The 27,769-nt window shown below is 37.5% G+C and overlaps 1 protein-coding gene across 2 annotated transcripts in view; it reads right to left on the minus strand.

Moving 5' to 3' along the window:
* The window catches only part of NUP210L (nucleoporin 210 like), a 98,320-nt gene that overhangs the window by 56,210 nt on the left and 14,341 nt on the right, over positions 1-27,769 (minus strand). For both annotated transcript variants that reach the window (XM_045545156.1, XM_045545155.1), the window contains exons 7-14: positions 26,902-27,060; positions 22,621-22,689; positions 21,275-21,381; positions 20,477-20,617; positions 7,490-7,627; positions 6,873-7,028; positions 2,172-2,370; positions 200-345 (exon numbers count right to left, since the gene is read on the minus strand). In XM_045545156.1, the coding sequence (XP_045401112.1) occupies positions 200-345; positions 2,172-2,370; positions 6,873-7,028; positions 7,490-7,627; positions 20,477-20,617; positions 21,275-21,381; positions 22,621-22,689; positions 26,902-27,060 (1,115 nt within the window). The remainder of the gene's footprint in view (positions 1-199; positions 346-2,171; positions 2,371-6,872; positions 7,029-7,489; positions 7,628-20,476; positions 20,618-21,274; positions 21,382-22,620; positions 22,690-26,901; positions 27,061-27,769) is intronic.

Raw genomic sequence — 27,769 nt, forward strand, 5'->3', positions numbered from 1 at the left:
GCCCGGGCAACAGAGTGAGACTCTGTCTCAAAAAAAAAAAAAAAAAAGGTAAAAAAAGAAAAATGGCAAGAACATAATTATCACTAATCCTTAGTAGAGAGCATACATAGTAGAGACCATAGATAGTCAGTAAGCCCCTAAGTGGACATAGCTGGGTCCATGAAAAGAAAGGCCACTTCCTTACCATGAAATATCTCACCTTTAGGGGTTCATAAGCAGCAAACGTGGCACTGCTCTCCAAGTACTCTTCATATGCAGTCACACTCACTGTGACCAGAGTATGGCCCAGAGCTTTGGCTGCTATATGTATACTGGAACAGTGCATTGGTCCAGGTCTTTGGATACCTGTGAATCAAAAGATGTGATTTCAGTAGGATAGTAAGCAGTCAGTTCTCAAGGAACTTAGGCTACAGAAATGTAAGAATTTTAATACATTAAAAATACCATCTTGATCTCAAACTAACCACTAGGCCCCTATTTTTATATCAAGTTGATATAAAAATCTGTTCTTTCAGGCCAGGTGCAGTGCTCACACCTGTAATCCTAGCACTGGGGAGACCCAGGTGGGAGGATCGTTTGAGCTCAGGAGTTTGAGACTGGCCTGAGTGAGAATGCAATCCTATCTCTACAAAAAATAGAAAAATTAGCTGGGCTTGGTGGCACACACCTATAGTCTCAGCTACTTGGGAGGCTAAGGCAAGAGGACTGCTTAAACCCAGGAATTTGAGGTTGCACTGAGCTAGGATGATGCCACTGTACTCTAGCAAGACTCTATCTCCAAAAGAAAAAATCTGCTCTTTCAATTAACAGACATATATCATATAAGACACAATTCTTTTGGGAGGCCAAGGCAAGAGAATCACTGGAGGCCAGAATCTGGGACCAGCCTGGGCAACATAGCAACATCCTTTCTCTACAAAAAATAAGAAAAAATTAGCTGGGCATGGTGGTGTGCACTTGTAGTTCCAGCTACTCAGGAGGATCACTTAAGTCCAGGAATTCTACGCTATAGTGAGCTATGATCGGGCCACTGTACTCTAGCCTGGGCACCAGAACAAGACCCATCTCTAAACAAACAAACAAAAAAACCACACACAATTCTATGTACAGTGAGGATACATATATGAGCAAATATCTTCACCTCAAGTCATTTATTGTTTAGAAGGAGAGAGTGAATATGTATGTAAATTACTTAAAATATTGATAAATCATGCTTTAAAAAGGGCTTTATTAGAAAAAATACTCATAGAAAGTGGTAAGCCTAGAAAATGAAACGATTATTTTTAGCCAGAGACATCAAGGAAGGTTTAATGTTCATAAACATTGCTTGGTTAAAAAAAAAAAAAAAAAAGTGGGGGGGAGTTTAAAGTATCTCAAGCTGAGAAAACAGAACAAACAAAGAAATAGAAAAGAGATATAAATGAGAATATGAGGGAGATACATGGGAAAATTTAACTAAAGTAATTGGCTTAGCTTGAACCATTATACGAAGCAAAAGTGTGAAGTCATGAAAAGTATGAATATATACATATTAAAGAAAGAAAGATAAAAAGGGTTTGAGGCTGGAAACGGAAAACCTTACTATGAGCTAAAAACAGATATTTTCCAGCCACAATGTTATTCAATTTCTGTGTCTTTGTTTCTTTACTCGTATAATGAAGAGGATAACAACTACTACAAGGCAGTTGACAGAATAAATAAAAGTATTATAAAGAAAGGTAACGTGAATTTATGGCTGGGCGCAGTGGCTCATGCTTGTAATCCTAGCACCCTGGGAGGCCGAGGCGGGTGGATCGCTCGAGGTCAGGAGTTCGAGACCAGCCTGAGCAAGAGTGAGACCCTGTCTCTACTAAAAATAGAAAGAAATGATCTGGCCAACTAAAAATATATATAGAAAAAATTAGCCGGGCATGGTGGCGCATGCCTGTAGTCCCAGCTACTCGGGAGGCTGAGGCAGTAGGATTGCTTAAGCCCAGGAGTTTGAGGTTGCTGTGAGCTAGGCTGACGCCATGGCACTCACTCCAACCCAGGCAACAGGGCGAGACTCTGTCTCAAAAAAAAAAAAAAAAAAGAAAGGTAATATGTGAATTTAGACTATAATTGGTAGTTCCTGAATTGATAATTGGTTCCTTAAAGAAAAAGAAAGGAGAAAATAAAAAACCTACTCTTACCTTGTTTGAAAAGAGTAAAGACTCCTTGTTTATCCACGTTCAGATCCAAGGATAAATGAGAGCAGTCTGTGAATGCAATGGCCTCTTTGGTCTCTTTATTTACATGGTACATTGCAATGGGGATTTCTATAAACTGGCCAATCTCCACATCAGCATGAAATGGTAACAGTTCCATTTTTCTCAGTTTCAGGACATATATCTGGAGGGGAAAAAATTCATCTTTCAAGAAAGTTATGGCCAGGCACGGTGGCTCACGCCTGTAATCCTAGCATTCTGGGAGGCCGAGGTGGGAGGATCGCTTGAGGTCAGGAGTTTGAGACCAGCCTGAGCAAGAGTGAGACCCTGTCTCTACTAAAAATAGAAAGAAATTATATGGACAGCTAAAAATATATATAGAAAAAATTAGCTGGGCATGGTGGCACATGCCTGTAATCCCAGCTACTCAGGAGGCTGAGGCAGAAGGATCGCATGAGCCCAGGAATTTGAGGTTGCTGTGAGCTAGGCTGATTCCATGGCACTCTAGCCCGGGCAACAGAGTGAGACTCTGTGTCAAAAAAAAAAAAAAAAGAAACAAAGTTATGTTAGGAAAGTCTTAGAAGAAAAGAAATCATTCCTTAAATATTTAAATAAAGCATGAACATATATATGTGTTATATACAAAAACATACACTATATACATATATGCATGTTATTTATATTATTATTTATATTATGTTATTTATATTATTAATATATACTATTTTATGCACATACACACATACTAGGTGCTAAACATGTCACTCTTTTTATTCCTTGATTGATTGATGTCTTTAAAGCATCTAACATCACACAGCAGGGATCTGTCAAACTATGGTCAGCACGTGACTTGTTTTTGTACAGTGAGCTAAGAACAGTTTTTATATTTCCAAAGGATTATAAAGTGACAACAAAAAAAGAAGAAGATTATAAGATAGAGCGTGTATGTGGCCTTCAGTGACTGATGTATTTACTGTCTGGCCCCTTTACAGAAAGTTTGCTGATCTTTGACTTAGAGCACTTCCTCTTTGTTGATATCTTTTAAAAATATCTTTTGTCATTTTTGTCACATTATGTTACAAAATTTTCTTCTTCTTCTTTTTTTTTTTTTTTTGAGACAGAGTGTCACTTTGTTGCCCTGGCTAGAGTGGGTGCCGTGGCGTCAGCCTAGCTCACAGCAACCTCAAACTCCTGGGCTGAAGCGATCCCAAGTAGCTGGGACTACAGGCACGCGCCACCATGCCCGGCTAATTTTTTCTATATATATTTTTAGTTGGCCAGATAATTTCTTTCCATTTTTAGTAGAGATGGGGTCTCGCTCAGGCTGGTCTCGAACTCCTGACCTCGAGGGATCCACCCGCCTCGGCCTCCCAGAGGGCTAGGATTACAGGTGTGAGCTACCGCGCCCGGCCCTGCCTATGTCCTTTAAAGTGACACATTATACAGGATCCATTTTCTCTTCTGACTCTATATGTTCTTCCTAGGAAATCTTATCCAGTCCCAAAGCTTCAGTGACCAACCATATGGTAACTCGCCAGCTCTGATCTTTCAGTTGAACTTCAGACTCTTATTTCCAATTACAAACATCCATTTGGATGTTCCATTGCTGGATCACACTAAATGTATCAAAAACTAAATTCATCATCTTTCCCCTTTTGTTGTATTTTCTATCCAACCTACTGCCAAAGCTGGAAACCTCCACATCATCTCTGTGGCTTTAAATCTTTCACTTTTCCCCACCCAGCTAGGCATCAAATCTGATTAAGTCTACCTGTAAAAAATTCTCCATCTGTCCAATTCCCTCTATTCTCACTACCATTTCACTAGTTCAGGCTTAACTAGAGTCTTTGCCTTCACTTTCTCCCTTCAATCCATGCTAGTGTAGTAGTCTATAGCACCAACAACTATCTTTGTTTAAAAAATACTATAACTGTTATCCCAGCCTGAGCAAGAGCGAGACCCCGTCTCTACTAAAAAAATAGAAAGAAATTATCTGCCCAACTAAAATATATATAGAAAAAATTAGCCGGTCATGGTGGCACATGCCTGTAGTCCCAGCTACTCGGGAGGCTGGGGCAGGAGGATCGCTTAAGCCCAGGAGTTTGAGGTTGCTGTGAGCTAGGCTGACGCCACGGCACTCACTCTAGCCCGGGCAACAAAACGAGACTCTGTCTAAAAATAAATAAGTAAATAAATAAAAAATACTATAACTGTTATTGTCTGATCATGAAAATAATTAGATATCTTTCAAAACAGAGGGCTTACCATATTATCGATCTGTTTAAAAACCTGTGTTGGTTCCCCATTGCCTACAGCAGGGGTTGGCAAAGCTTTCTGTAAAGGGCCAGACAGTAAATATTTTAAGCTTGTGTAGGCTACAAGTTCTCTGTGGTAACTACCCAACTCTATTTGTGAATGAAAGCAGCCATAGATAATATGTAAATGAATGAAAATGGCTAAGTTTTGATAAAGCTTTATTAACCAAGAAAGGCAGCAGTCTGGATTTGACCCTTTGGCTTTAGTTTGCTTCCTTTCTCCAAAGACTTATTCGAGTTCCTATCTCTTTCATGACAGTCTTCAACTAGTCCCATCCACAAGGATTTTTCTTTTATAAACTAATAGTACTTGCCATACAATTCAAGTAGTTCTCGTGTACAATTCAAGTAGTTCTCAATCATACATTGCTTTTTTTTTTTTTTTTTGAGACAGGGTCTCATTCTGTAGCCCTGGCTAGAGTGCAGTGGCATAATCATGGCTCACTGCAACCTCAAACTCCTGGGCTCAAGGGATCCTCCTGCCTCAGCCTCCTGAGTAACTGGGACTACAAGCATGTGCTATCCTGCCTAGCTATTTTTTCTAATTTTTGTAGATATGGGGTCTCAAGCTTGCTCAGGCTGGTCTCAAACTTCTGACCTCAAATGATCCTCCCTCCTCAGCCTTCCAAACTGCTCAGATTATCGGAGTGAGCCACTGCACCTAGCCCATACATTGCTTTAAAATACCTGACATAGCATTTCCTTAAAATGTTATTTAACTTTTCATGTGAATATATCTTCCTAGTTAGACTTTAAATTCTTTAAGGTAGGGATGATACATTATGCATCCCTGAATGTCCTATGATACATAATACAGTTTTAAATACCTAGGGGATACTCAAAAGATGTTCACTGAGTGATGGCAAAATGCTAAGTCCTGCAGGAAATAGCAATGTATATTAAAAATGGGAGAAAAAGCTGGGTACAATGGTTCACATCTATAGACCCAGCTACTCAGGAGGCTCAGATAGGAGGATTGGTTGAGGTCAGGAGTCCATGACCAGCATGGGAAACATAATGAGACTCTGTCTCTAAAAAAATTTCAAAACATTAGCCAGAGGTGGTGGCTCCCAACTGCAGTCCCAGCTACTTGGGAGGCTGAGGTGGGAGGAATGCTTGAGGCCAGAAGTTTGTAACCAGCCTGGGCAATATAGACATCCTCTCTCTGAAAAAAGAGAGACAGAGAAAGGGAATGGCTATATAATATAGTAAAAAAGAGTTTTCAAACTTTTAGAAATGAATTGACAAACCAAAATATGACACTAGAAATAAAGTTACAATAAAGGCCATTTAAAGAATATATGTATGATAATTATAACAAAAATAGCTAACATTAGGCCGGGCGCGGTGGCTCACACCTATAATCCTAGCACTCTGGGAGGCCGAGGCGGGTGGATCGCTCGAGGTCAGGAGTTCGAGACCAGCCTGAGCAAGAGCGAGATCCTGTCTCTGCTAAAAATAGAAAGAAATTAGCCAAACAACTAAAAATATATAGAAAAAATTAGCCGGGCATGGTGGTGCATGCCTGTTGTGCCTGCTACTCGGGTGGCTGAGGCAGAAGGATTGCCTGAGCCCAGGAATTTGAGGTTGCTGTGAGCTAGGCTGATGCCACAGCACTCACTCTAGCCCGGGCAACAGAATGAGACTGTCAAAAAACAAAAAACAAAAACAAAAAACAGCTAACATTAACATTAAGTATTGAATATATGCCTAGTGCTGGGGTAATGACTATCTCATTTAAGTCTGCCAATAAAGACTATACTTGCAGGGATCATTTCTATAGTTCATTAGCAGAGAAGTTTCTCTGAACATAAAGAGCACTGTAGCAAATGTTCTAAATGTTACCTATTACTGCTTTCAATTTTGCATATGTTTATTTATTTATTTATTTATTTATTTTTGTTTTTTAGGTTGATCAAGTGGAGCAGTGGGAGTGGAGAAGGAACAAAGGAATCCGTAACTGGTTGTGATCAATAGTTATAAACACCACTGCACTCAGACCAATCACATATGTTTTTATAATCAGTAAATGTAGACTACATCTCATCATTTTATTTTCAAAATTTTCCACAGTTAAAAACATTTTTTAGTAATTCTGTCAATAACCCTTTGAGATAGATATTAACATTATCCCCATTTTAGAGAAGAGGAAACAACATAGATGTTAAATAAGTAGCTATTAAGTGAAGCAGAATTCAACCCAGAATTATTTACAGGAATATTTAAGGAATATGTACTTCCAGACTGAATTTCAACAATATTTTTAAATAGCCACAGTGAACTAGAAATTTTTTAAAAATGTGTTAATGTACTTAAATTTAGACATTAGTATTTAAGGGGTAAGAAGGAGGTTCTTTGGAAAGTCATTTACCTTAATTTCTCCATATCGAAAGGGATTTTGTACATCTCGGGCCAAAACAGTAGTGTTCCCCCTGACCTGACCTGCAGTCACCACTCCTTTGGTGGTTACCATGACCACTGTTTCATTAGAAGAGGTCCAGGTAAAGTTGCCACTACCACCCTCTACCTGTAAAAAAACACAATATTATATTTAATTACTACAGGAGGAAAAATCAAATGAAAACTTGGCTGGTGAAATAAAGTTTAGGAAATAATGAAACCATATAATAAATTTTTTCTGGACACATTAAGAAACTGAGATGCTATAGCAAAGTAGCTTGCTAGGCAAGATAAATACTAAAGAGAGGTTAATTAATGGTAGTATCACAAAATGTCAAAAAAGGGTATAAAGGAACTTTACAAAACTTTATAAAACTCACAAGGAAAAGGTATATGGAAGAGAGACAGAAAGCACACCAAATCTTGCCATAGATGACAGTATTCAAGAACATAATTTGGTTGTTACCAAAAACTGAGTTATACTATTAGGATTGGGGGGAAATAAAATTTAACATTAATAACATTTCAGTAATTAAACTATCAGAGAAATCAACTTATCTCTTTGTGAAGTCTTACAGGACAACATACCTGTACTTTATAACGATATAACATTCCCATAGGATGATGAGGAAATGCCAGAAAGTTGGGTGTAAGTTTGATGGGAAAATAAATCTTCACTTCTTGCTGGTGTTTGATTAGATATTTTATAGGCTGAATACTTTTATTCTATAAGAGCAGTAAAAAAGGAGAAAAATAAATTTTATAAGGACTTTTTTTTTTTTTTTTGAGACAGAATCTCACTCTGTTCCCCTGAGTAGAGTGCTGTGGCGTCAGCCTAGCTCACAGCAACCTCAGACTCCTGGGATCAAGCAATCCTCTGCTTCAGCCTCCCGAGTAGCTGGGACTACAGGCGTGTGTCACGATGCATGCTTAATTTTTTCTATTTTTAGTAGAGACAGGGTGTCACTCTTGCTCTGGCTGGTCTCCAACTCCTGAGCTCAAGTGATCCTCCCACCTTGGCCTCCCAGAGTGCTAGGATTACAGGCATGAGCCATCGTGCCCGTCCGGGCCTGTTCTTATAAGATACATTCAGCTGGGGGCGGTGGCTCATGCCTGTAATCCTAACACTCTGGGAGGCCGAGGCGGGAGGATCGCTCCAGGTCAGGAGTTCGAGACCATCCTGAACAAGAGGGAGACACCATCTCTACTAAAAAATAGAAAGAAATTATATGGACAATTAAAAATATATATACAAAAAATTAGCCGGGTATGGTGGCGCATGCCTGTAGTCCTAGCTACTCAGGAGGCTGAGGCAGAAGGATTGCTTGAGCCCAGGAGTTTGAGGTTGCTGTGAGCTAGGCTGATGCCACAGCACTCAAGCCAGGGCGAAAGAGTGAGGCTCTGTCTCAGAAAAAATAAATAAATAAATAAATAAATAAAAATAAAAAGACACATTCATATACTCAAAACATCAGCAAAATGGTGTGCTAATAAATTACTCAACCAGTTTTTATCTGTAAAAGAAATAAATATTTCTCCTCAATAATGAAGTACAATTACTATAGTTCAATAATAACGAAGGAGATTTTGCTGGATCTAAACTATGTATTACAATCAGGAAAAAAAGTTTAAAATTTTCTTAAATAAAAGAGTTTCTTAAATAAAAGAAGTCCTTCCCTATCAGTAATTACAGTTGACATTGAACAACCAACTTTCAACTGCAACATAAGAAGGGAAATCATAGTTTCAGAAAGACCACTGGACATCCATCAGTTAAGTTCACAGACTGTAAAGGCAGAGGGATATTACAAGCTATAATACCAAGAAGAAAAGGAGAACATTGAAAGGTGCTGGGGTAAGACAGTCTCCTCATACTTAAAAACAAGCATAGGGTTTGTAGGGAAACCTATACAGGTAAAATGGAGTCCTCACATTCAGTTACACTGGTATTTTTTCTTTGAAGGCAAAATCTATCTATCTATCTTTTAAGAAGGACTAGCCACGTGCATAGGAGGCTGAGGCAGGAGGATTGCTTGAGTCCAAGAGTTTAAATCTAGCCTGGGCAATATAGTGAGACCCTGTCTTTTTTTAAGAAGAAGTCCTGAAATATACATTAGCAGTCTCATATCTGCAGTGATGGCCTTGATTTTTTCCTCACTCTCTTAAGGTAATTGGATCACAAACTGAAAATAAGTCTCTCAGTTTAAAAGAACATTTTAGCCCACTGAAACTGATTTTGGACTTTTGACCTCCAGAACTGTAAGATTTTGGTATACGTGAATAAAAAACTTATAAGAAAAAGTAGAAGAAAAAACCTACAGGGCCCATGAAAATAGATGCAAAATTTATTGACACAATTTTAGCAAATTTGATCTAGCAGTACATAAGAGGTTAGCAAATCATGATCAAGTAAGATTTATCTCAAGAATGAGAGGTTGGTTTAATATTAGAAAATCAATCAATGTAAATCACCATATTTACAGACTAAAAAGAAACCATATTGCTCAAATTAGTAGAGGTAGAAATAGTATTGACAAAATCCAATACCAATTCATGATAAAAATTCTCAACAAACTAGGAACGAAAAATGTTCAACCAGAGAGTAAACACCTACACAAAATCTATAGCTAAGACTATACCTAATGGTGAAAGTTTGAATGCTTTTCCCTTAAGATCAGGAATAAGACAAACATGTACAGCTCGCCATTCCTACTCAACATTGTAGAAGAGGTCCTAGCCAGTGCAATAAGGTAAGAAAAAGTACTAAAAGGCATATTTATGAGAATGAAAGAAGTAAACTGTCTTTATTTGCATATGGTATAACTGTATATGTGGGAAATCCTAAGGCACCTACACAAAAATTACTAGAACTAATAACCAAATTCAGCAAGATTTCAAGATTTAAGGTAACATACAAAAAATCAATTATATTTTTATATGCTAGCAGTGAACAATTAAAAGCAGAAATTTAGGCTGGGTGTGGTGGCTCATGCCTGTAATCTTAGCATTTCAGGAGGCCAAGGCAGGAGGATCACTTAAGGCCAGGATTTTGAGACCAGCCTGAGCAACATAGCAAGATCCCGTCTCTACAAAAAATACAAAAATTAGCTGGTCATTGTAGTGCACACCTGTAGTTTCAGCTACTCAGGAAGCTGAGGCAAGAGGATCACTTGAGCCCAGGAGTTTGAGGTTGCAGTGAGCTATGATGATGTGATCGCACTCTAGCCCGGGGAACAGAGCAAGACCCTGTCTTAAAAAAAAAACCAAAAAACCCCAAACCCCAAAGAAATAAATGCATAAAATAAAACAAATAAAACAAAACAAATGAAACAAAACAATAATTATAAACCTATGTTAATGAGCACACAATGCTTAAAGATGTAAATTGTGACAATAATAACATAAGGGGGTAGAGACAGAGCTCTATAGAGCAAACTTTTTGTATACTATTGAAGCTAAATTCATATTAATTTAAACTAGATTGTTATAATTTAAAACATTAATTGTAATCCCAAGGCTATTAAGAAAATTAAAAAATGCAGAAAAGAAATTGAGAAGAAAATCAAAATGATACACTTCAAAAAAATCAATTAAGCACAAAAGAAAGCAGTAATGGAGTAAATGAGGAACAAAAAAATATATAAGACATATAGAACAAAATGGCAAAATAGGGTGGGTGCAGTGCCTCACTCCTGTAATCCTAGCATTTTGGGAGGCTGAGGTGGGAGGATTGCTTGAGGCCAGGAGTTTGAGACCAGTCTGAGCAACATAGCAAGACTATGTCTGTACGAAAAACAGAAAAATTAGCTCAGCGTGTTGATGCACACCTGTAGTCCCAGCTACTCAGGAAGCTGAGGCAGGAGGATCACTTGAGCCCAGGAGTTTGAGATTGCAGTGAGCTATGATGATGCCACTGCACTCTAGCCTGGGCAACAGAGCGAGACCCTGTCTCAAAAAGAAAATAAATAGCAAAATGGCAAAAGTCCTTCCTTATCAGTAATTACAGTTAACATTGAACAATCAACTTTCAACTGCAGAGGTTCACTTATATGTGGATTTTCTTCCACCTCTGTCACCCCTGAGACAGCAAGACTAACCCCTCCTCCTTATGATTTTCTTAATAACATCTTCTTTTTTCTAGCTTATTTGGTAAGAATACAGGATATAATACATATAATATACAAAGTATGTGTTAATTGACTATGTTATTGGTAAGGCTTTTGGCCAACTATAGGCTATTAGTAGTTAAGTTTTGGGCCAGTCAAAAATTATGTGCAGGTTTTTGGTTGTGTAGGGGATAGAGTCCCTAATCCCAGCATTGTTCAAGGGTCAACAGTATTTTAAATAAAAGTGGATTAACTTCTTCAATTAAAAGGCAGAGAATGACAGAATGGATAAAGAAAAACATTATCCAAATACATGCTGTCTATAAGAGATTTACTTTAGATCCAAAGACACCCATAGGTTGAAAGTAAAAGGTCACTCTGACTCAGGGGGATGGGGGATCATGGGCAATATACATAACCTGAACTTTTATACCCCCATAATAAGCTGAAATAAAAAAAGAAGAAAGTAAAAGGTCAGTCCATGCAAATAGTAACCAGAAGAGAGTTGGTAGGGGAGATGTTATACAATTATCAAACAAAAAAGACTTTAAATAATTGTTATAAGAGACAAAGAAGGATGTCCTATATTGTTAAATGGGTCAATTCATCAAAAAGATACAAAAATTATAAACATACATGCACCTAGCAACAGAGACCCAAAATATATGAAGCAAAAATGGACAAAATTGAAGGGAGAAATAGGCAATTTTATAATAATAGTTGAAGATCTCAATAACCGAGTTGCAATAATGGATAGAACCAACAGAAAGAAGATCAATAAGGAAACAGTGGACTTGAACAACACTATAAACCAACTATACCTAATAGACATACAGAGAACACTTCATGCAAAAACACTAGAATACACATTCTTTTCAAGTGCGCATATAACATTCTCCAAGAGAGACCATATGTTAGGCCACAAAACAAGTGTCAGTAAATTTTAAAAACTGAAATCATATAAAGTATCTTCTCAGGCCGGGCACGGTGGCTCATGCCTGTAATCCTAGCACTCTGGGACGCTGAGGTGGGAGGATTGCTCGAGGTCAGGAATTCAAGACCAGCCTGAGCAAGAGCGAGACCCTGTCTCTACTAAAAAATAGAAAGAAATGAACCAGGCAACTAAAAATATATACAGAAAAAAAAAATTAGCCGGGCATGGTGACGCATGCTTGTAGTGCCAGCTACTCGGGAGGCTGAGGCAGTAGGATTGCTTGAGCCCAAGAGTTTGAGGTTGCTGTGAGCTAGGCTGACGCCATGGCACTCTAGCCCAGGGAACAGACTGAGACTCTGTCTCAAAATAAATAAATAAATAAAGTATCTTCCCCAACCATAATGGAATAAAACTAGAACTCACACAAGGAAACACAAGAAAAACTAGACAATTCACAAATATATGAATATTAAACAACATACTCTTCATGACCAATAATTCAAGCCAGGTGCGGTGGCTCATGTGCTGTAATCCTAGCACTCTGGGAGGTTGAGGCAGGAGGATCGCTTGAGCTCAGGAGTTGAGGACCAGCCTGAGCCACGGGCAAGAGTGAGACCCTGTCTCTACTAAAAATAGAAAAAATGAGCCAGACGTGGTGGCAGGTGGCTGTTGTCCCAGCTACTTGGGAGGCTGAGGCAGGAGGATCGCTTGAGCCCAGGAGTTTGAGGTTGCTGTGAGCTAGGCTGACGCCATGGCACTCACTCTAGCCCGGGCAACAGAGTGAGACTCTGTCTCATTAAAAAAACAAACAAACAAACAAACCTGAAAACAAAGACCCCCAATGATTCAAAGAAGAACTCACAAGGAATATTAGAAAATCCTTTAAACCGGGTGGAGTGGTGTGGGCTCATGATCCCAGATACTCAGGAGGCTGAAGGGGCAGGATCTCTTGAGCCCAGGAGTTTGAGACTAGCTGAGCAACAAAGCAAGACTTCATCTCAGAAAAGGAAATACTTTGAGATTAATGAAATAAAAACAACATACCAAACTTAAAAGATGCAGTGAGAGCAATGCTCAGAGGAAACTTACAGCTATAACACCTACATGTAAAAAGAAGAAAAACCTCAAATCAATAACTGACTGTAAATCTTAAGGAACTAGAAAAAAAAAAAAAGAGCAAACTAAACCCAAAACTTGCAGAAAGAAGGAAATAATCAGGATTATATCAGAGATAAAAGAAATAGAGAATAGAAAATCAACAGAGAAAAATCAACGAAACCAAAAATTGGTTCTTTGGAAAGATCAACAAAATTGATGAAACTAGAATGACTAAGGAAAAAAAAGAGAATCCACAAATTACTAAAATTAGAAATGAAATTGGGATATTATTACCAACCTTACAGAAATAAAAAAAGATTGTAAGAGAACACTATGAACAACTGTCCACCAACAATTTAGATAACCAAGATGAAATGGATAAGTTCCTGGAAGCGCACCAGTTACTAAAACTGACTCAGTGAAAATAGAAAATCTGGACATACCTATAACAAGGAAAGAAATTGAATCAGTAATAAAGAATTTCCCAACCAAAAAAGCCAAGGCCCTGATGGGTTCACTAATGAATTCTCCCAAACACTGAAAGAATTAACACCAGTGCTTCTCAAATATTTTAAAAAAAAATAGAAGAGGAGGGAACACTTCCTTACTCATTCTATGAGAGCAGCATAACCCTGATACCAAAGCCAGACAAAGACATCACAAAAAAGAAAGCTACCCACCCACCGATATCCTTTATGGAGATACACACACACACACACACACACATACACACACAAAAATACTCAACAAAATGTTAGCAAACCAAATCCCCAGGAGTTTGAGGCCAGCCTAGGCAAGACCCTGGCATTAAAAAAAAAACAAGGATTATAAGCCATGGCTGAGTGAGATCTATCCCAGGAATACAACATCCTTTCATAATAAAAATACTCAACAAAATAGGAATAGAAGGGAACTTCCTCAATGTGATAAAGGCTACATAGAAAAACCTCATGGTTAACATCATACTCAATAATGAAAGAATGAAAGCTTTTCTTCTAAGATTAAGAACAAGATAAGGATGCTCACCTTTGTCACTTCTACTTAACACTGTACTACAAGTTGCAGCCAGAGCCATTAGGCAAGAAAAAGAAATAAAACTATCCAAATGGGAAAGAAAGAAGTAAAATTACCTCTATTTGCAGATGACATTATCTTATATATAAAAAATCATAAAGAATCCACAAAAAAACTACTAGAGTTATTAAGTCAGCAAAGTTGCCATACACAACATCAACACACCAATATCAGCTGTATTTCTATATACTATCAATGAACAACTTGAAAAGGAATTAAGAAAACAATTTCATCTACAATAGTATCAAAAAGAATAAAATACTTAGGAATAAATTTAACCAAGGAAGTGAAAGACTTGTACAATGAAAACTACCAAACATTAATTAAGTTAAAGAAAACCTGAATAAATGGAAAGACATCCTGTATTCATGTATTACAATACTTGTATTTGTTAAGATGGCAATACTCCCTAGAATGATCTATATATTCAATGCAACCCCTATCAAAATTCCAATGGCCTTTTTTGCAAAAATGGAAAAGCCCATTCTAAAATGGGGATGGAATTCCTTGGGACCCCCAAGTAGCCAAAACAATCTTGGAAAAGAAGAACAAGGTTAGAAGATTCACATTTCCTGATTTCAAAATATAACACAGGCCGGGCACACTGGCTCACGCCTGTAATCCTAGCACTCTGGGAGGCCGAGGCAGGTGGATCCCTAGAGGTCAGGAGTTTGAGACCAGCCTGAGCAAGAGTGAGACCCCGTCTCTACTAAAAATAGAAAGAAATGATCTGGCCAACTAAAAATATATATAGAAAAAATTAGCCGGGCATGGCGGTGCATGCCTGTAGTCCCAGCTACTCGGGAGGCTGAGGCAGTAGGATCACTTAAGCCCAGGAGTTTGAGGTTGCTGTGAGCTAGGCTGAGGCCATGGCACTCACTCTAGCCTGGGCAACAGAGCGAGACTCTGCCTCAAAAAAAAAATATATATATATATACATATATATATATGTGTATATACATATATATATATGTGTATATATATATATATATATATATAACACAAAGCCACAAATCAAAACAGCATGGTACTGGTATAAGGATAGACAAATAGACAAATGGGTTGGAACTGACAGTCCACAAATAAAACATACATCTATGGGCAACTGATTTTGACAAGGGTGGCTAGACCATTCAGTAGAAGAAAAAATAACTTCTTCAACAAATGAGGCTGAGACAACTGTATATCCATATGCAAAGAATGAAGTTGGACCCCTATTTCACACTATATAAAAAAATGAACTCAAAATGGATCAAAGACCTAAATGTAAGAGCTAAAACTATAAAACTCTTAGGAAAAAAATAGTGGTAAATCTTCATGACTTTGGGTTTGGCAGTAGATTCTTAGATAGAACACCAAAAGCACAATCAACAAAACTAACAACAAAAATAGATAAATTGGGCCTCATCAAGATTAAAAACTCTTGTCCATCAAAGGATTATATTAAGAAAATGAAAAGACAACCTATAGAATGGGAGAAAATATTTGCAAATCATGTCTAATAAGGGTCTAGTATCCAGAATATATAAAGAACTCTTACCGCTCAATAAGAAAAGACAATCAACCTAATTTAAAAATGGGCAAACAACTTGCATAGACATTTCTCCATGGAAGATATACAAATGGCCAATAAGCATATGCAAATATGGTCAATATCATTAGTCATTAGAGGAGTGCAAATCAAAATCCCAATGAGGAAATACTTACTACCCACTAGTATGGCTATAATAAAATTTTAAAAGGGAAACAGAAAAGAGCAAGTATCAGCAAGGATGTGGAGAAAGTGGAACCCTCATACATTGTTGTTGGAAATGTAAAAGAATTCAGCTGCTGTGGAATACAGTTTGGTAGGTCCCCCAAAAGTCAAACATAGTTATCCTATAACTCAGCAATTCCACTCCTAGTACACTAAGAGAACTGAAAATGCATATTCACATAAAAACCTATATATGAATGTTCACAGCAGCACTATTCACAATAGCTAAAAGGTAGAAACAACCCCAATGTCCATCAATGAATAAATGAATAAACAAAATGTGGTATATACATAAAATGCAATATTGTGCAGCCATAAAAAAGGAATGAAGCATTGACAGATAGATGCTACAATACGGATGAATCTTGAAAATCTTATGCTAAGTGAAGGAAGCCAGACACAGAAGGTGACATACTGGTTAATTCCATTTTGTAAACTATCCAGAATAGGTGAATCCTTAGAGACAGAAAGCAGATTATTGGTTACTAGAGACTTGGCAGATGGGAGAAGGAAGAATAGCTGCTTAATGGGCATCAGGTGTCCTTTGAGGTTGATGAAAATGTTTTGGAACTAGGTAGAAGTAATGGTTATACAACATAATGAATGTACTTAATGCCACTGAATTGTACACTTTGAACTGGTTAGTTTTATGTTATGTGAATTTTATCTCAATTAAAACAAAATCCCAGTAGGTTTTTTGGTAGAAACTGACAAACGGTTTCTAAAATTTATATTGAATTTCAAGTAACTACAATAGTCGATTATGAAAAAGAACAAAGACTTACAAAACATGATTATAAGTCTTACTATAAAGCTACAGTAATGACACAAAGAAAACTTTGATTTAGTCATTTAGATCAAAGAATAGAGAGTCCCACACTCTTTGGAGGGGCAGAGTGCCCAGAAAAAAAAAAAGGGTCCTAACAGAAAAAAAAAAAAGGGTCCTAAAACAGACCCTTACATATGGTCAACTTTTTTTTTTTTCAGTTACCACAAAGCAGACAGAAGGCCAACTGCTTTTTGAAAAAGGTTCCAAAGTAATTCAAGGGGAAAGGGTAATCCTTTCAAAAGATGGTGCTAGGACAATTCAGTATTTATATGAAAAAAATAAAACTCAACCCTTACCTCACACCATATATAAAAATTAACTTGAAATATATCATAGAACCGTACATGAAAGCTAAAACTATAAAAAATCTAGAAGATTTTGTGACCTTTGTTTAGGCAAAGATTTCTAGGACAGAAAACAAAAATATAAATAATGAAAGGAAAAATTGATAAACTGTACTTCATCAAAACTATTAAAATATTTTGCTTTCTGAAAGATACTGTTAAGGAAATGAAAAGGCCAATCACAGACTGGGAAAAAATATTTGCAAAACATATATCTGATAAAGGGCTCATATCCAGACTATACAAAGGAATCCTACCTATCAATAGCAAAAAGACAACTTAATTTTTATTTATTTTATTTTTTTTTGAGGCAGAGTCTCGCTCTGTCACCCAGGCTAGAGTGCTGTGGTGTCATCGTAGCTCACAGCAACCCCAAACTCCTGGGCTGAAGTGATCCTCCTGCCTCAGCCTCTCGAGTAGCTGGGACTACAGGTGTATGCCACCATGCCCGGCTAATTTTTTCTATTTTTTGTAGAGATTGGGGCTCTCTCTCTTACTCAGGCTGGTCTTGAACTCCTGATCTCAAGCAATCCTCCCACTTTGGCCTCTGACAACTTAAAAAAATTTTTTTAAATGAGCAAAACAGGAGTTCAAGGCTGCAGTGAGCTGTGATCAAGCCACTACTCCAGCCTGGGTGACAGGTGACAGAGTGAGACCCTGTCTTTAAAAAAAAAAAAAAAACACACAAATTGAAAGTAAGTACATAAAAAGATGCTCAACATTGTTAATCATTATGGAATGCAAAAAATTCTGAACAAAATATTAGCAAACAGAATTGAGCAATATTCAGAAGTAATACATAAATACTAAACTGGGTTTAAACCAGTAATGTAAAATTGGTTTAACATCAAAAACCAATCACTGCAATTTACCACAATAACAGAAGAGGGGGAAAAAATCACATAATCATCTTAATAGATGCATAAAAATATATAATAAAACACAACATCCATCATCTAGAATACAGGAATCTAAGAATAGAAGAAAATTTAAAGAATTTGATAGAGTGTATCTTAAAAAAAAAAACCTAAGCCAATATCATACTTAAGAGAAATGGTAAAAGCTTCCTTTCTGTGATCAAAAACAAGACAAAAATGTCCACCATTACCATTCCTATTTAGCATTGTATTAGAGACTGTGAATAAGGCCAGAAAAAAATCAAACGTATTAGGACTGGAAAAAAGAGACAGGTATTGGGTTAGGATTGGAAAGAAAGAAGCAAAACTGTCAATAGTTGTAGACGATATGATAGAAAATCCAAATGACTCTACAGATAAATTATTAGAATTGTTAAGTGAATTTGGCAAGGTTCCTAAAAAAATATAGAAAGGCTAAGTGTGGTGGCTCATGCCTATACTGCTAGCACTTTAGAAGGCTGAGGTGGGAGGATTGCTTGAGCCCAGGACTTCAAGACCAGCCTGCACAATAGTGATACTCCATCTCTACCAAAAAAAAAAAAAAAATTAGCTGGGTGTGGGGGTGTGCGCCTGTAGTTCCAGCTACTATGGAGGCTGAAGCAGGAGGCTGGCTTGAGCCCAGGATTTTGACGTTGCAGTGAGCTAGGCTGACACCATTGCACTCTAGCTCAGGCAATAGAGCAAGACACTGTCTCAAAAATAATAATAATAATAATGACTGTAGCTTCATACCCGACCACAACTAATCCAAATATCATATGTTCATTTAACAAATATTTATTTGTACCAACTATACGTCACTCTATTAAATGTTAAAGAAACACTGTGAACAAATGAGACATAGTCACAGGAGCAAATATGAACATGATGGATATTATGGACTTGTACACTGAGTAGGGAGAAATTGTTGTAGACAAAAGGAATTGCATTTGTTAATAAAAACAAAACAAACAAAAAATAAAACTTAGAGGCAGAAAGGAGCAAAGCATTTTCTAGGAACTGAAAGTTCAGCATGGTTGAAATATAAGAGAGGGAGAGTGCCAAGACCTGAGGCTGGAGAAGTTGTCAGGGGCCAATCATTTAGGTAGAGCTACAGACTCAAATGCCTACAAGTGCCCAGGAGAGACTATAAACTGGTTTATCAAGCTGGATATAAGATAAAAGGGAGTGGTAGAAACTATAGCAGACTGAAAAGTATAATCTAAATGGTATGGTCACTATCTGTTCCAGCTGATCTTTATCAGATCTTCATACTTTTGAAGAAGATCAGAAATCTTGGGTTTTCTTTGAAATTTCCCAATTAAAAATAAATTTACTTGCCAAAATAAAAAGCAAGACTATAAACCGAGATAGTTTGCAGGCTACTAGTTTGTGATCTCTCTCATAGAAGGTCCTATAAAACCATGTTAAGAAGTTTTAACTCTGCCTTAAAATCAGTAGCCATCAAAGGAATTTAAAAAGGTAAACAAACACATCATCATTTTTGTAGTTTTTGGAATATCATTCTAGCTAGGGACAAGACTGGAGTTAGGAATACCAGTTAGGAAGCCACTGTGGAAGTCTAGATGAAAGACAGCAGTGGAAATAGTAAGAAATGAATGGATTTGAGAGACATTTAGAAGAATTAACATAGTACTTAATAATGTATTGAAGATAGAAGCTGAGGGAGAAGACAGAGTCAAGGGTGACTCTCGAGATTTTGTCTTAAATAACTGGGTGAAAGGAGCATCAGAGAAAAAGTAGGCTTGGGAGTGGGAAGCAGGTTTGGAAGGCTACTAAAAGTCAGGATAGGAAGGAGGTGGTGGTGATGAAAAAAAAAAAAAGTCAGGACACTTATACATTTTGGAGACATTAGAAACAGATTCATTACTTATCACCTTACCCAGTAACTAATTCCATTTCTGGTATTACAAAATATGGAAATTAACCAAAAGGAAAGAAATGTATGCCATTTACAATAGCAAAAAACTGGAAATGATGCAAAAGTTCAATGTTGGGGCATGGGTAAATAAAATGGCATATTGACTTTTTGGATCTTTAGAATAAAAAGTACTCTATGTGTACCTGATGACATATGGAAATATGCATATGAAATAATTTTTAAAGGAACCCCAAATGATATATACACAATGACTACAAATGCAGATACTGTAAGTACAATAGCCAAGATTGGAACAGAAAATTTGTAGAGGTAAAAACTACTGAGTGGATTATTTATCAGTATCCTTTTTATTTTTATAAAACATAAAGTTGGCATATGCCACATATCTGCCTACAAATCAAGTAAGCCAAAGCTGGGCTTGGTGGCTCACGCCTTTAATCCCAGCACTTTGGGAAACTGAGGTAGGAGGATAACTTGAGGCCAGGAGCTCAAGATCAGCCTGGGTGACATAGTGAGACCCCTATCTCTAAAAAATAAATAAATAAATAAGATCTTTATTAAAAAGCAAAAACAAAAAAGTCATCCAATCCTTTTCGGTGTTCTTAGGATACAAAGATCATTCTTTTAATTCCTACCTGATAAATGATGGAAGTCAGGGATGCATTTATCACCACAACACCATCTTTCAGGGCTTTTACTACATGGTAAGATCCATTCACAGTAGTTAGGTGCTCTTCAAAGTAATCCTCTAGAAAGTTGTATGAAATCCTGAGATTCTGAAAATCAACAATACAAACTGGAAGACATGTTCTTTCCCTAAAGCCATTTTAATCCCAAAGCATACATAAAACTGTGGCTATGCATTCAGGAAATAAAAAAAATAAAAATAGAAAAAAAAAAAAAAAACCTTTGCTGTCCCTTGTGGAAATTCTAAGTAGGGAAGATGTAATTTTTAAATGGTACTGGTTTTTGAAAGCTCCGTTAATGGCAAGCATCAGGAATAGAAAGTCATCACTTATGTAAATTTTACTGTAATTTGTACCATTCCATAAATTGATCCTGGGAAAAAAAAGGATCCTAGAGAGTAAGTACAACCCTTCACATCTGATACTCATACTACTACTCTCACCACTACAAAACTGTGGTAACCATCTCTAAAGTGAAGTTGTAGAATGAGGATCCCCTCCAAAGTGTTATCACTGGCACTCTCTTCAACTCCTTTGTATAATTCTGACCAAATTATATCTTTTACTTCTGGTTTAGTATTCCTCAAGAACAAAACTATTTAATAATAATAAAAAAACTAGTACTTGCATTTCCAAAGGTAAAAGTCTGGAAGCAAAAGAAGAAAGAGGGCTTTCTAGCCATAAAGATGGCCCACTCAAGGAGTTATCTGTACAAGGGGATTAGAAAAATACAAAAGAGAGACTCACATCTGAAATATAGACCTTAGTGCTGCTTTTATCAAAGACTTCTACTGTAATGACATACACCTGTCCCACCTCTAGACTCCATCGGTGTCCAGGTTGGACAGTAAAACCTATATACAAATCAAGAAACAAAAATATTAGAAGAGGCCAACATTTTTCTACAATGAATTAAAAAATACAAACTTTAAAAAGCTACTTAGGCTGGGCGTGTTGGCTCACGCCTGTAATCCTAGCACTCTGGGAGGCCGAGGCAGGAGGATGGCTTGAGCTCAGGAGTTCGAGACCAGCCTGAGCAAGAGTGAGACTCTATCTCTACTAAAAATAGTAAAAATTAGCTGGGTATAGTGGTGTGCAACTGTAGTCCGAGCTATTCGGAAGGCTGAGGCAAGAGGATCGCTTGAGCCCAGGAGTTTGAGGTTGCTGTGATGCCACGGTACTCTAGCCCAGGTGACAAAGTGAGACTCTGTCTCAAAAAAAATAATAATAAAATAAAAAAGCTATTTAAACAGCAAAACTTGCTAAGAGATGGAGATGGTTTCCAAAGCAGACATTTTCATTCCTTCTCTCAAATTGTATAATAATTAAGGGTTTGAAAAATCCTGGTTTAACTTAGCTCATTTCAGGTATAAAGAAATGCTATCATTTATTTCTATAGACAAGAATAAATCACAGTGGTGGCTCTTTCTTAATGTGTGAGGCAATATTTCCACCTCTTTCAGTCACAGTCATTGTTTCATATGGTCTAAGGAAATTAAAAGTCCTTTTTTCTTGTATAAAGTCTCTCTTCCTAACTCTAAAGACTATATTACATGGATTTTCACAGTTTTTCACAATCTCTTTCAAAATATTTCACTCTGAAGATGGCATTTATCCAGAACAATGGGAGAAAACATGTCAAAGTAAGGTTGAATTTGAAATTAATTAAGAAGCACTCTAGTTTTTGTTTTTTTTTTTGAGACAGAGTCTCACTCTGTTGCCCAGGCTAGAGTGCCATGGCTGGTGTCAGCTCACAGCAACCTCAAACTCCTGGCTCAAGCAATCCTTCTGCCTCAGCCTCCCATGTAGTTGGGACTACAGGCATGTGCCACCATGCCCAGCTAATTTTTCTATATATTTTTAGTTGTCTAGCTAATTTCTTTCTATATTTTTAGTAGAGACAGGGTCTCACTCTTGCTCAGGCTAGTCTCAAACTTTCTGAGCTCAAACGATCCACCCATCTCGGCCTCCCAGAGTGCTAGGATTACAGGCGTGAGCCACCATGCTCGGCCAGCACTCTAGTTTTTAACGCACTCATTTTAGTGAAATTGTTTAAACTATACAATTTTCTGAAAACTATTATCTAAAAATACCTAAAAATCCAGGCTCTACAACATATATGGTGCAGTGTGGGAGTCCAGATACGGATCGCATATGGACATCTTAATTTTTGCTTAAGGAAACCATGTAAACCACAGTTGAGTGAAAAGAAAAAGGTGAGGTATCAAAGAAAAAAAATAACAAACCCACAAACAAAAATCTTTTCTTTTATTATCCTTTGGAAAGTCAAAACTTAAATGTGTACACTTCTGCAAAAAGTCTGAGGGACTTTTAGTAATCACATGAGTCAGGTATTCCTGAATTTCAAATTTGAGGAAGTGGAATGGCAGAAAAAAAGATCATGCTCTGTGCTTTTAACATTCATTTAGCTGCAGATCCCTTTCTTCAAATATTCTTACACAGGAGCCCAACATGGAGAACAGGACAAAGAGGTGCCATTCTGGAGGAGGAGACTTTCTGTCTAAAGGGATGATGAGTAATGATGGAGGGGGAGGAAAGGGCATGACTTGCCATCTGCCAACATGCCCAGGACTCCACAGACAGTTTCAAAATCACTAGTTGATTTTCTATTACCTGCAGCAAATCTTTGCTATGAAAATGTTTTCTATTTGCCACCAAAGATATTTCTGGGTCACTTTATATCATACTACCCACTACCATTTCAGTTAAATTCTAGCAGAAATGCAAATTTATTCCAATATTTCTCTGTATAGAATCGAATTAGGAATATGCTTCCTTCTCAAAAAGATACCACATCTGAAAGCTAAGAAGAAATTACTTCTGCTCTGAGAAATGTGTACCTGAGACGACTAAACAGAAAACACTCATTAATTCAAAATATACTAATTTAGAAGTTGTATTAATTCAGTCATGAATCGGACTATAATTTATCACTACATTATCTACAGAGATAATGGAAGTAAAATAATATTTAATATGCTTGGAGGATCAAACTTTTAAAGCTGCCTCACATACTCCAAATGAGCTACTGATATACATATAATTAATATACTAATTAAAGATTACTTTTATCTATTCACTAAAGTAAATCTTCTAAAGACTGTATAGGCAACTCTGTGCCAAACTAGGTTAGGTTCTGACATGTATTTTAATATAATATTCATAAAATATAAGAGCTATAGAAGGGGCCAGGTGCAGTGGCTCATGCCTGTAATGCCAACACTTTGGGAGTCTGAGACAGGAGGATTGAGGCAGGATGAGTGAGACAACAAAGTGAGACAGTGTCTCTACAAAAACTTTTTAAAAAATTAGCCAGACATGGTGGCTACAGTCATGCACCTACAGTCCTAGCTACTCAGGAGGTTGAGGCGGGAAGATAGCTTGAGCCCAGGAGTTTGAGGTTACGGTGAGCTATTATTTTACTGCACTCCAGTATGGGTGACAAAGCGAGACCCTGTCTCTGGAAAAAAAAAAAAACACAAAGAGCTAGAAGGAAATGCAGAAATACAACATTCCCTTCATTTTTCAGATGAGGAAACCTCTCAACAGGTCTCTAAACCAATTCATTCCTCCCATATCAGAATAAGATATCCTTCCTTTGATCTAGTGTTTCCACTCGTGTCTGCATCTCATTTTTCTCTTGCCTCTCAGAAAACTCGCTTCATCAACTGACTCTCTTTTCTCCCAAATCTCTGCCATCTCTCTCTGTTTAACTTACATACATGTTCACGTTTTTCCTATCTCAAAAAAAAAAAAAGTCCTCCTTATGTCTTTTTCAAATTTCTACCTTGTTTTTCTTGTTTTTCTCTTCTTTTCAAGGCCAAGCTGTTTTACTGACAAAGTGACCCAAGACCTTCTAGTTACTACAGCCTTTCAGTGTTTATCTTACCTTGACATCACTGCCAGATTTTACCTGAGTACATTCTCCTCTTCATAAATTCCTCATTTGGTTACCTCTACTGTCTGGTTTTCCTACTACTTTTTAAGCATTCTTTCTGGGTCTCCTTTAGAGTTCCTTTTCTTCCATATGAACCTTAGAAGCTGGCATGACACAGTACTGTCTTTGGCCAACTTATCTTCTCACTCTATATACTGTCCCTAGGTGATTTTATCTACAATAGCTTCAGCGATCACCTATCTATAAACTGATAACTTTCAAATATTTATCTTCACTCTCAATCTTTCTCCTCCAGAGGCATAATGAAAATTTTTGCTTGGATATCTGTCCCACAGGTACTTCAAGTTAATGTGAAAACTGAACTCATTATCTTTTCCCTTAGAACTGCTCCTTCTCTTATATTCCCCATCTCCATGAACAGTACCACCAGCCACGCCGTGCCAGGTGCGGGGACAAATTATGAATAGTCACCAACCATGTCCTCAAGAAATATACACGAATAGACAAATAAAATATATTTTAATATTTGCTACTTTGGAAGAAATAACAATATGAATTGAGAATATGAAAAAAAAATCATTTAAGTCTGCCTGGGAAATTCAGGGAAGTGCCTGACACACAGGTCTCAATAAATATTGAAAAACTGTTTATTTTGTAGGTACTGTTGTATTTGTTGACAAATGTCCTAGGTACCTTAAAGTATCTAAAGAACAAATATTAATAACCTTGATCAATATCTCTCCTAAATACATGTTAGACAAATAATATAAATAGCTTACTAACACTATTCTAGAAGAAATACTGTATCTTTCAAGCCTGACAGATTCTTATTCAGAGTAAGACTAGTAGGCCCTACATAATCTGCCCCTCCTCTACTCTATTACCTCTTCTACCACTTTCTCCAGATTCACTGCACTTCAGCCTGGCTGTCTTCCTTGTTCTTTCTTTTTTTTTTTTTGAGACAGAGTCTCGCTGTGTTGCCCAGGCTAGAGTGAGTGCCGTGGCGTCAGCCTAGCTCACAGCAACCTCAATCTCCTGGGATTAAGGGATCCTACTGCCTCAGCCTCCCCAGTAGCTGGGACTACAGGCATGTGCCACCATGCCCGGCTAATTTTTTCTATACATATTTTTTAGTTGGCCAGATAGTTTCTTTCTATTTTTTTTAGTAGAGATGGGGTCTCGCTCTTGCTGAGGCTGGTCTCGAACTCCTGACCTCGAGCAATCCACCCACCTCGGCCTCCCAGAGTGCTAGGATTACAGGCGTGAGCCACTGCGCCCCCCCCACCTTGCTCTTCTTTAATCATGCTAAATACGTTCCTGCTTCAGAACTTTTACAATTGCTCTTTCCTTTTCCTGGAGCTCTTTCACCCAAATATCTGCATGACTCATTGGTCCAATGTCACCTTATCAGAGAGGACTTCCCTAACTATGCTGGGTAAAATAGCAGTCAGTATACCCAATGTTTAGAAATATGCTGAGCCTATAATAGGAATATGATAGATATTTGCTGAATGAATTAATTTCTTTCAGAGTCAAATATTTAAAAATAGGAAATATTTCCAAATCAAACACGGAGAATTGGAGTACAAATCATGTTTCAACTTCCTGAGAATTTAAATCTTCATTCTGTTTTGCTTTCATTGATTATAACAGCTCTATGTACTTCTCATGTGTTGAATCCTTACAGAGGTTTAGTGAATTTAAAAAAATTACTCTCAACTCAATTTTTAAAAAATATTAAACATCTACTGCGACAATACCATCTTTTCTCACTTATCATGTGAAAATAGTAAAGAACAAATTAAATAAAATTCACACATATTCCTCCAAACTCCATTTTCCCCAGTCACCTAATAACAATTTGATTGAGGTTGCAGTTAAGCATAGAAGTCAACAGATCCCAAATTCCAACTACTCTTCTTTTCTCTACCTACCCTTTCTTAGAAATTACTACAATAATTTATACTTCTTTGTTAAATATAAAACCTTTAGGAGGCCGGGCGCGGTGGCTCACGCCTGTAATCCTAGCACTCTGGGAGGCCGAGGCGGGTGGATCGCTCGAGGTCAGGAGTTCGAGACCAGCCTGAGCGAGACCTCGTCTCTACTAAAAATAGAAATAAAAATTATCTGGACAACTAAAAATATATATACAAAAAATTAGCCGGGCATGGTGGCGCATGCCTGTAGTCCCAGCTACTCGGGAGGCTGAGGCAGTAGGATTGCTTAAGCCCAGGAGTTTGAGGTTGCTGTGAGCTAGGCTGACGCCACGGCACTCACTCTAGCCCGGGCAACAGAGCAAGACTCTGTCTCAAAACAAAACAAAACAAAAAAAAAACCTTTAGGAAAACATCCTAATAGCATTATAATCACTCTTAATAAACTATTTTACCAAGGAATATGTATAGCATGCTCAGGGAAGTGTAGATTGGCAGCTAAAACTTGAAGAAAAGGATACTTTTATGGACAAAGACAAGATTAGTTTGTCCCAGTTGGAAGGCAGTCACTGTGGCTGTTTTCTCATCCAGTAAAGCCACTTTCCCAGAAGGAATCCCAGTAAGTGCAACTCTATGGTCTTGCAATTCCAGTGTATAATGTTCCAGGGGAAATTTCACCTCTGTAACACATGAAAGATACATAAATGTAATGACAGCTGCCATTCCAGTGGATAATGGTATATTGTTGGATTATAAGAGAAAGATCAGGAAGCAGGCCTAAAATAAGTGTAGGATCTGCTCCTAATTTCTTTCCCACAATGATGAAGACATTTGTGGGGTAATACTATATGAGTTTATTGCGAGTATTGCTTGTATTCTTACCAACTAGTGAACTGAGTAGCAGGAGGAATCACTACTAGGCAAGTAAGGAAAGGACTAATATTAGTGGAGCCAATGCACACTTTATACACTTAATGGGACTTTTAGGGCCAATAGAGTATTTCAGTTGATAAACTGAGTTTCTATGATACTACTGAGAGAGAATTTGGTAAAAAAAAAAAAAAAAAAGAGAGAGAGAGAAAGAAATATTCTCAAAAGATGTATGATTAGCTTAAAAAAAAAAAGAGGCCAGGCGCGGTGGCTCACGCCTGTAATCCTAGCACTCTGGGAGGCCGAGGCGGGTGGATCGCTCGAGGTCAGGAGTTCAAGACCAGCCTGAGCAAGAGTGAGACCCCGTCTCTACTAAAAATAGAAAGAAATTATATGGACAACTAAAAATATATATAGAAAAAATTAGCCGGGCATGGTGGCACATGCCTGTAGTTCCAGCTACTTGGGAGGCTGAGGCAGTAGGATCGCTTAAGCCCAGGAGTTTGAGGTTGCTGTGAG

The sequence above is a fragment of the Lemur catta genome, chromosome 3, assembly GCF_020740605.2.
Source record: "Lemur catta isolate mLemCat1 chromosome 3, mLemCat1.pri, whole genome shotgun sequence".
Classification (NCBI taxonomy): Eukaryota; Metazoa; Chordata; class Mammalia; order Primates; family Lemuridae; genus Lemur; species Lemur catta.